This window comes from Vitis vinifera, chromosome 11 (genome assembly GCF_030704535.1).
Source record: "Vitis vinifera cultivar Pinot Noir 40024 chromosome 11, ASM3070453v1".
Classification (NCBI taxonomy): domain Eukaryota; kingdom Viridiplantae; phylum Streptophyta; class Magnoliopsida; order Vitales; family Vitaceae; genus Vitis; species Vitis vinifera.
Genome location: NC_081815.1, coordinates 2,518,407 through 2,529,371, shown reverse-complemented (window position 1 = coordinate 2,529,371; position 10,965 = coordinate 2,518,407). Strand labels below are relative to the sequence as shown.

The window sequence follows — 10,965 nt, the reverse complement described above, 5'->3', positions numbered from 1 at the left end:
CTCTCTTTATCACTCATCATCATCACAATCTTTGTTATCGCTACAGATAGAAAAACCTCGAAACTATCGCCCTTTCTTTGTTGCCATAAAAAAACTATCTTTTATCACCATCTAATTTTCCGCCATCCCTTATGAGTTCTCATTAGAACTCTATAAAGTGGGATCCTTACTCCCAATCTCTCCCATCTCTCTCTGAAATAGTGTGTGTGAGAGGCATGACAAAGGTTGAAGAAATCGCGAGATTGAGAAAGGGATTCTAGGGTTGTGTGTTAATGTTTTTTTTTGTTTGAATACTTTTATATTAGGGTTTTTGGTCTAAAGAACTGTTTGGTAGAGCATTTTTTTGCATAGGTCCTATGTTCTCTTATGTCTTATGTTCTTTAATTAGGGCAAGCCTAACGTAGTTCTTTTATTATTATTATTATTATAGGCTTTCTAAAAAATGTTGCAATATTTGATTTTATGGTTTGTATTAGGAAATATTTGGATACATTATTATTATTATTATTTTATTATAGTCCCCTAATTGTAGTTACATACATACATATATATGTAATATTTTTAAAGATTTTTTAGCCATTTCTTTATAATTTGAATTAGAAAAAAACAATCATGGACTAGTAGTTTGAAGTATTCTATAGTCAAAGACCACTTGTTTGATGTATTGTACTTAGAGATTGACAAATCAAGGTATTGCAGAAATCATGAAAAAACATAATAAAAGAATACAAAATTTGATTGGTTTTGAATCAAGTTGGTTGACAAAAGAAAACATACCAAGTCATGATTATAGATTTTGTCATAAGTGGGCTCACAAAGTAGAGTAACCACAACTATAAAAATTAAGACATCATAATTTAATCCTACTTTAAGGATCAAGATCTATGAGAAGTCAAGGATCACTAAAGTTGACTACCTAGAAGTTATAACAATTAGCATCACTAAGGTGGTTAAGCTTGAAGAATTGAAATTTCCTATCATGTTTGAAACAATCAAATGAAGGTTTTGAAAATAAGCCATAAGAGAAAGTCGGAGAGGAACCTCAAGGAAGTTAAGACATCAAGTACAAAAAACAATGAACCATCAAAAACTTCGACAAGAATGACAAATAAATGTTGAGATAAAGTCCTTAAAAACATGACATGATGTAACAATTGATGAAATTAATTAATATTTATATTATGATTTTGTTTTTCCTTTTACTATCCTATATTTAAGCATTAGCTATTTTAAGCATTCAGACCTAAATCACTTGCATTATACATGACTTAGGTGTATTAATAGTTATATAGAATATTCAAGTCATGGGTTCTTTGCAAGTTGATAACTTATTCACAATTGGTTTATGAACTTAAACAATCTATCCAGATTATAGCCTTCTAATTAGATACTTATCTTAATCATCATGATGAGTTTTTCATGATGAGTGTACTAGTGTGTATGGTTAGACATTGGACAAAAACTAAGATGAGTTATAATATTGACTATTGGGTAGTTATGACTTCATCAAACTATTATGTTGCATAAACTCTTAACTTTGAGAGAATATTAAGCTAGTGTTGAGGTTTTCGATAGTTTTGACCTATAATTAAGACCTTAAGATAGTTATATATTCCTTATTAATTAGGTCCTTATTGATTAAGGCATGTGGTAATAGATATTTTTAAGATAGACATCATGATATTTGAGATAGTGTATCCCTTTAAGTGATCCTAAAGACACGTAATCATGAAATTTATAGTCATAATAATTTCTTAAGTGGAATTTAACATATGCTCTTAAAGATATATAGTATGTAAGTTTCACATAATAAGAAAATCTGAAACTCAAGGATGGTAAAGGTAACTTTAAGAGACTGATATCATTCACCTAATTAAATTACAAATACTAATTCATGGGAAGCTTGTATGTAGCTTTTAATAGGTCACAAACCAGAATATTCTATCACAATCTAATATCATAGAATACTAAAGTGTAGTTAATTCTTTATAGTAAGATGTTAAATCAATTTTAAAATTGAATAATGAAAGAACTAGTATTTTTCTATGGGTCCTAGTGATTCCCATTTGAACTCATATTCCTTAATGACATGTTTATTAAGAGATTTGAATTATTTATTCACATGTGTGTATAAGGTCATTTTTGTAGATATGAAAGATTACAGAATGATCTCTCTAGATTTGGGTAGTTGATTAATTGAAATCTAATAAGTCTAATTAATCAATCATGACTCAAATGAGTTGGATTAAGTAACCTAAGCCCAAGATGGGCTCAAATCACTTAAGCTCAATGAAAGCTTATATAAACCCACCTTAAAGGGTTAAGACTTTAGCTTAGTCTTTCTATTTATTGTAAAGATAGAAAAACCCTATCCTCCATCCTTTTATGAGGCTTTCACTACCTCCAGTACTAAGAGTAAATGAAAGAGCGCTATTGGGTGAAAAATCATGAGGTATTCAAAATCTACACTGCACTCCTTACTGATTAGAATCAATTTAGGAACATCTGAATCACAAGTATGTTATTCTTGTCACTAGATCTAAGAATATTATTCATTTTAAATGCTTGTGTAGTATAAATCTAATATCCTAAGATAGTTTTGCATGCAACCTAATGATTCGAGCTTAGAATGGATTAATCCAGAGATTCCAACAAGAAAGTTAAAAGTCCATGATAGAGAGTAGTAAATCACAATACCATATTAGAGGACCAACCAAGTTACTAAGAAAAAGTTGAATTACAATGCAATTGGTCATCAAAGCAATAACATTTTGATATGATGCTAATGTTGTCTTACCATAAAAAGACAATATAAGAGAATTAATGATATTTTAAGAAGCATTTTTACTAATAATTGATTTGTCACTTGCATTCTTATATGTTTATATTTGTTAAAAATTGTTTTTTTTAATAAAGACAAAAACCAACACCTAATTCACACTCTCACATCTTTCTCTAGGGAGTTCAACTTAAATTAATTAACACATAAACCTAGCACATTTGTATTCAAGAATTGCAAGTTATATTCATAATAACATATGAGAATTACTTCAATTTTTTTTATTGAAATAAATCTGCTAAAACATTAATGACTAGTTATGGAAATGGTTGGCTACATGTGAGGAGAAAAGTTGATTTTCTTTTCATTAGTTCTTTGTTTCATGTGAGGAGGAAAAGGAGTAGCATACTTTATATTTGAGGACTTCAATTTCATATATAATTATTCAAAGAAATTCATAACTAGTAAAAAAAAACTTGATTTACGAATGAATGTTCTGCAATTATATTTTAATGATTTATTATAATACTTGAATTTATAGTTATCATCTAACATAATAAAGTAGTTTAAGAATTTCAATAAAAAAATTACTTTAAAAAACCTTATTCATAATTACCCTCCTCTTTTGGCCATGGCTAGAACATATATACAACTACATCAACATTTTTTGCTATGGCTAAGACATGTTGACAACTAAAAGGGCTTTTAGTCATGACCTAAACATAAGTAGCTATATCATCCCTTTTGGTCGCAATCAAAACATGTTTGAAGTTAAAAAAAAAAAGACCCCTTTAGTCATAGAAGAATTGATTGCGGCTATAGTCTTCTGCACTACTAATGTTATCCATTGTCATAATCTTTTGTATTTATTATCTATCTTATAGTCATGCTCCTTTTGCCTTTAGTCATGGTCTTTGACTAGAGCCATATACATGTTATGTTTTTAGTCCAAAGTGAGTTAAAGCATAAACAAAAAAGATTCCATAAGGATTATAAATCTACTATTACATTGACAAAGAATCTGGTGTTTATAGTTGAAACAAATATAACTGTCAAGTTTGAATGTATGAAAAATGGTAAAATCAAGCTTAAATTTTTAAACAAAAATAAAATAAAATTGCGTTATAGATATATCTAGAGAGCCACTAAAAATAAATGCATTTGAAAAGTTAACGATGGTACTTGGTATGATTGACTTTAAAGCTTGGCTTAAGGGAGACTTTAGAAAATATTAATCCAAATTAAAGTCAAATTAGAAAAATTTTAGGAAAATATGAGAAATATTAAAATTTATTATTGAAGTAGGTTTCTCATATCATTTAGAAGCCCTAATTTAATCATGAATCTCTACAATCTACATACGATTAGTATATATAAATATAGGATTGTTTTTTGTGTTTGTTAATGAGTTTATTAAACTATAATATTTTTTAATGAAAAATATTATCAGTATCCATAAATGTATGGGTTCCACCAAGTCCAAACGAGGTTATCCTAAAGAAGAGTGAAATTCATTTGCCTACCATAATTCCCCTCTTTTATTTGTTATTATGATTCAGTTGTATTATCATTCCCTTTCTTGTGTATAGACTAAATACAACCGTTAATTTTAACTAATCACCTTCTATCATAACCACATTGTTCAATGGAGATTCCCACGAGGCAAAAGCCAACTGATTGTATCATAGTGAATAAAATTTTATTGAGCCAGAGAGTTATTTGACATGGGTTTAAGCCCAAGTTTTTCAAGCTTTTCATTAAGCTGGTGTTTGCTTTTGGTTGAATAAAAATTTTGGTTTTTTTCTATTCAACTAAAAGTAAATCATTGACATCAATCAACATAATTAAATTAAACTTATTGGTAACAAGTTCACTTTAATTGTGTTGGTTAATATCAATAAAGTACTTTTAGCTGAATATTCCTGACTGATTTATTCAGTCAAAAAACAAACACTATCTAAGTGCTTATGTTGCTAATTGATCTCCACCTTTAGCCTCTTATAACTGATCCACTGGACTCTGAAATCAGAGGAACCAACAAGTTCTTTATTGAAGGGGTTTCATTGAGCTGCAATAAGCCACCTAATACTACAAGATATGTAATCCCTCAGGCAAGAAGGGCTTCTCATACTAAACTGAGGGGTCCCCCACCATCTTTCAGAGCTCAACATGCAGCCCAACACCATTACAAGACTTTTGAAGTATCTATATCTATAAGCTACTTCTGAAGGCTGGCAAGATTGAAGAAGGCACCTCGTTTGCTTTTTAGTTGAGCATAGGTTCCACGTTCCACCACCTTCCCTTCTGAGACAAAAGCAATTGAGTCCAACTTCTTTATTGTGTTGAGCCTGTGTGCCACCACAATTGTAGTTCTTCCAACCATGATTCTGTCCAATGCCTCCTGCACAACTTGCTCTGATTGTACATCCAGAGCACTTGTTGCCTCATCTAGTAATAGTACTATCGGGTTTCGGATTATCGCCCTTGCAATCGTTATTCTCTGCTTCTGCCCCCCTGATAACTGTACCCCTCTCTCCCCGCATTCAGTCTCGTATCCATCTTTTAGTGACCTACGCAAGAGTGAAAGAATCCATGTCAGGTAACCAAGTTCCCACTACTACATTGCAGTATCAAATTGTATGTACTTACGAGATAAATTCGTGAGCGTTGGCAGCTCTGGCAGCCTCCACCACCTCATTCTCTGATGCATCAAGCTTTCCAAACAGAATGTTGTCACGAATGCTGCCTGAATATATTACAGGTTCTTGGCTAACCAGGGCCATGTGCATTCTATACCATCCAAGATCAAGTTCCCTTATGTCAACTCCGTCCACCTTCACTGTCCCCTTATCAGCATCATAAAATCTCTGAATCAATCCAATCACGGTTGATTTCCCACACCCGCTTTTCCCGACGAGTCCGATGCTTGTGCCTGGTTTCACTTCCAAGCAAAATTGGCGCAGCACTAGGCTCTCCTTCCGGCTTGGGTATGCAAAATCAACCTTCTTTATCTCTATCCCACCAGACATCTTCTCTAACTTGGTTCCGGCCATGTTGTCCCCCGCCTAAATACAATTCAAACCAGTAAGTCCGGCATAGTCTAAGCTTTAAGTTTAAGCAAAAATAAACTAGAAACTGGAGAACCTCCATTTGAGAGTATTGATGAGAATCAACGAAGACACAACTTACATTGTAAGACCCTGGAATTAATGATTGCCGATCAAGAATCTCGAATACTGATGCAACAGCTGTTGAGCCCTTTGCTAGATCAGAAGTCATGCTCCCAGCATCAGCGATGACCTTGCCAGTACTTACCAACACGAAAAATGTCTTGAACACATCCCCAGCAGATATCTGCCCAGATTCCACAAGTTTTCCTCCATACCAAAAGTCCAGAGCCCAAGACATAAAAGTTAGGCAGAGTGCAGACCCCATGCCAATTCCTGCTAGCCATGATTTCTTCATTGCTTCCTTCCTCGGCTCCTCCTGGGCCTCATCAAAAAGCTGAAGGACCTTTCCCACACTTCCAAATGAAGTCACAATTCTATGATTATAGACGGCTTCTACCGCAATTTGTGTGCTTTGGTTCTGTGCTTCAACTACATTATTTGAAATATTAGAAAGCAGAACTTTCCTGGTATAAAAGCATAGAATTGTGAGAGGTTGGACAGCTATCATAACAAGCGCAAGCTTCCAAGCCACAGCCAGCCCCAGCACCATTGCAATGGTTACAGACGAAGTGGTTTGAACCAAAAGAGAGACTCTATCAGCAACAAGGGATTTAACAATGGATGCTTCATTACTCAGTCTGGAGCATAAGACCCCGCTCGAGTTCTGTTCTTCATCAAACCAAGCGGCCTCAAAGGTCAAGATTTTGTTGAGCATACTCAATCGGATTCTCTTTGTTAGATGAGCACCCATATAAGCAAAATTATAATGTTGTATCAGATTCAAAATGATGGAAATCAAGGTAAGTGAGGAGAAAATAAGAGAATATGTTTCAACTCGGGCACGAATTTCAGCATGACTTGGTAAGAAGAAAGCTGAAATCATTCCACCTATGGTTAAGGCATAGACAGGTTGCACTGCCCCAAAGGCTATAGCTGAGAGGCTTCCAATCAAACCTTGCTTCCATTCAGGAGAGTTTAAAGAGAGAAGACGGGAGAAGGAAGGAGGGTGGTGAGATATGGCTGGTTTTGGATTGTCATCAGGTAATGGTGAAGCAAAGAGTGCTGGACTTGATGTGGCTGTGCTTGGCCTGCCGGCACTGCTTCTTGCAACCGAAGAAATCCATGTTTCGGAATTCTGTTCTTGGTCATCACAGCTGAATTGTCTCTGCATTTTTGCAAGTTTTGCATAGTGACCATTTTTCTTGTTGATAAGATCATGATGTGAACCTATTTCAATGACGCAACCACCATTCATGACTGCTATGAGATCTGCATTTCTTACTGTGGCAAGCTTGTGGGCAACTACCTGATCATATTCAATGAGAAAAAGAGATAAAGTCAGCTGGTTCTTATTCTATTCTTGATTAAATCCTAAGAGGACTAATATTCACCAATAAGAAAGGTACTGTACCAGTGTGGTTCTTCCCATGGAAGCTTGATCAAGTGCATTTTGGACCAGTGTTTCAGATTCAGAATCAAGAGCACTAGTGGCTTCATCTAGTAGGAGAATCACAGGGTTCTTGATAATGGCTCTGGCTATGGCGATCCGCTGCTTTTGTCCTCCAGATAAAAGTGCCCCTCTCTCACCAACCTGTTCCATCTTTCTGATTAGATGATCAGGAGATTAAAGATAGAACCATGGTACTTCAATAAAAAAGATGTCATGAACCCACCTTGGTTTCATACCCTTCTGGGAGTTGCCGTATGAAATTATGAGCATTTGCAGCCATGGCTGCGGCCACGACTTCATCCATGGTGGCATTAGGCTTCCCAAAAATAATATTCTCCTTTATTGAGGTCCCAAAGAGTGCGTGTTCTTGACTGACAAGACCCATTTTCCCTCTTATCCATTTCAACTGTAATGTCCTTATATCCACACCATCAATCCGGATCACTCCATGGTCTGCATCATAAAAACGTTGCAGCAATGCAATTGCAGTGGATTTACCACTTCCACTTGCACCAACAAGAGCTACAGTTTTTCCTGCTTGGACTTTAAGATTGAAGTCTTTGAGGACTATGGAATCGGGGCGAGAAGGGTACGTGAAATTGACATGCTCGAATTCTAGTTCACCTAGAATTTTGTCTAATACAAGCCCCTTGTCATCTTCACCGTCAATTTCTGGAATTCGATCGATCCTATCAAATATTCGTGTTGCTGCAACTGAAGCTTCTGTGAAGTACTTCACATCCGGGAGTGCCATTCCAAGGGATCTGCATTGCGTTCATTGCATAAGGTTAGGAAGTTAATTTGGAAGCAAACATTCACTTCCATTACTTGTACTACATCCTCTCTTATACAGTTGATATCTTTTTCTTTCATTCCACTTGCTGCTTTCTCCTATCATTTGGCATATAGATTGATCAAGTTGTGGGTTGGTTTCATTGTTCATCGCCTTTAATTAACTATCCCAGTAAGAGTAAATTAAAGAAGACATGTAAAGCCCATGATGGGTAATGCAAAAGATCACATAAGCATAGCATGTGGAACCGGATTGATATCAACAGGAAAATGTTTATCTTCAACCATAACTTCTATCAAAAGCACACGGTTGCAGTAAGGTTTTGGTATATACCATTATTCTCTGCAAAGTTTTGAAGACAAATAGCAGCAAATGGAGCAGTACATACAATGAATTTGCAAATTCTTTGACAACTAATTCTCTAGGGGCACTAAGGAAATGGGAAACAACAAAAAAAAGGAATCCAAACCCAAGACCTCTAAAAGGTAAAAATCTGATACCATATTAAAGTAGGGCTCACCCAAAAGCTAAAGAGCTTGGATTGTTAAAGAAGTGAGCAAAATTGCTAATGCCATACTACTGATACTAGTAGTAACATTGAAAAACCCTAGTTTAGTTGAAGAGCCACTAGTACTTTCCAAACTCTTATTCTGCTTTATTTTCAGACAATGATATAACAATCAGAAATCAAAAGCTTAAAAAAGTAAAATATGAAAAGCAAATTTGATGAAAGGAAACCACATACAGTCCACCCAAGATGAAGGAAATGCCAGCTGCATAAATCCGCCCTCCGCTTTCGCCTTTGTACATAACCAACCGACTTCCATACCAAGAGAGGAAAGCCCATATTGCAAAGGAAAGCCCTGTACTTCCTACAGCAAGACCTTTGGCAATCCCTTGCTTGATTCCCAGACTAGTTGTTTTATCCAATATTGCTGAATATCTTTCAACAATTCTCCTCTCAGCAGTGAAGGAGTAAACTGTTTTTATGGAGCTTAGAGCCTGCTCAACAATGCTGTTTGCTTTGCCATATTCCTTGAAGCACTTCTTGGACAAATACAATAAGTACTTTCCATAAACCATGCCGGGAATAATCAGTAGAAGTAGCAGTGGGAAGGCTACTAAAGACAGCCTCCATGAGAAGTAAGTGGCAAATGCAAGTCCTGAGATGAATACTGATGCATGCATCAGAAATGTGGGAACCTGAAAGGAAAACAATGATGTTGAAATCAACAAGTTCAACTTATTGATTATGATGGAAAACTACACTCTCTGATCATAAGTAGATTTAGAACTTAAACTACTTGAAAACATGCATCCAGAAAAGAGAAGCCGACAAATCATGAATATTTCAGATCTGATGTAAGTACCTTCTCACTAAGAACTTCTTGTATAAGAGAAGTATCTTTCGATATGCTGTTGATGATCTCTGAAGTAGTTGCTTCTTGTGAATCAAAAAACCCTACTTCTTGTCTGAGAACAGCTTCCAAGTACTTGTATCGAATCCTTAGCACCTGGCGTTCACTTGTTCGACTCCAGCAATACCCTTCTGCAAGCATTAGTCCTTCGAAATTTAGTCTAAGACCCATCTCATTTTTGTCCAATTTATTCAAGGATTACTTCGGATGGAGGAGGAAATTGAATCAGTCCATTGTGTGCTTGATAGCATTAAATGACTATTTATTCTTCTTAAAACTTTCGAAAATAGAACACAGGATTTCATGAAAAAGGCCCCATCATCCTATTTTTGTCATTGTGATTGTGGTGATGTCCCCCCATTACACTACCAACTTATGTGTCTATACCTCACGGAAAACATCAGTAATAGACTGATTCCATTTCCTCGGAATGTCCAAACAATCCCCTTAAAACTAGACAGCGAGGGAAATGAAGAAAAGTGCTCATTAGAAATTACCCATAAAAGCGACCACCATGACTGCTAGAGCCAAGTACACAAAGTATAAACTGCACTGTAGAAGAAAACCCAAAAAACAAAATATGAGAGACAAGAGGGTAGAAAAAGAAAAACAGGCTAGACTGCGAGAGAGAGAGAGAGAGAGAGAGAGAGAGAGAGAAAGTGTGTTGAATGCCAACCTTTTCAACCTCATCCATGAAATTCCCATGATTCTTTTGGGTGTTACCATAGCCCAAGCTATTCATAAGACGGCTAACAAAGACCAGTAAGCAGTTTGTGGACATGCCATCTCCAATAGCTCCAACAGTACCCAGAAACATAAGCACAAGGTCTACCCAATCAGCATATCTGAAAATTACCACTATAGATTTGCTCTCCTTTCTTTCCATCCCTCTTTTCGCTAACTCACCCTTCTCTGGAGAACCCATTTATCCTCTTAAATAGCCTTAGTGCTGAGATCTAAGTAGCAGCAAGAGGAGATAGGAGCAAAGTAGAAGAGCTATTGTACACACAAAAGTTTATTGGCTACTTAGCTTAAAGAATAATGTGATACATATATGAATATATGTATAAAGGAAGTGACCGGTAATTTTCCATGAAGCAACCCGCATATGACATAATCTTTATGTGGGGGTTATTAAATAGTCTTTTATTTTTGGTGGTTTTTACTTTCAACACCACCACAACATGGCTATTCCATTTCTAGTGTTGATAAAAAGATGATTCTGACCACTGTCTATCAGCCCTTTTTCATTGTTCCCTTTTTCTTCTGGTTAGGGTTTCGTTATTGTGATGTGAGGTCACTTTGATCACATGTCGTTTATCGCAGACCCCATTTTTAATTATGGGAATAATTCT

The 10,965-nt window shown here is 35.5% G+C and overlaps 1 protein-coding gene across 1 annotated transcript; it reads right to left on the bottom strand.

The window, feature by feature from the left end:
• Positions 1-4,804: 4,804 nt before the first annotated feature.
• LOC100249029 (putative ABC transporter B family member 8) lies at positions 4,805-10,642 on the bottom strand. Its single transcript, XM_002280417.5, has 9 exons — positions 10,287-10,642; positions 10,108-10,162; positions 9,563-9,741; positions 8,938-9,395; positions 7,623-8,163; positions 7,361-7,540; positions 5,969-7,255; positions 5,429-5,844; positions 4,805-5,349 (listed from the first exon to the last, which is right to left on the bottom strand). The coding sequence occupies exons 1-9, from the start codon at positions 10,533-10,535 to the stop codon at positions 4,998-5,000; spliced, it is 3,717 nt and encodes a 1,238-aa protein (XP_002280453.2). The 5' UTR covers positions 10,536-10,642; the 3' UTR covers positions 4,805-4,997.
• Between the last annotated feature and the right edge of the window lie 323 nt (positions 10,643-10,965).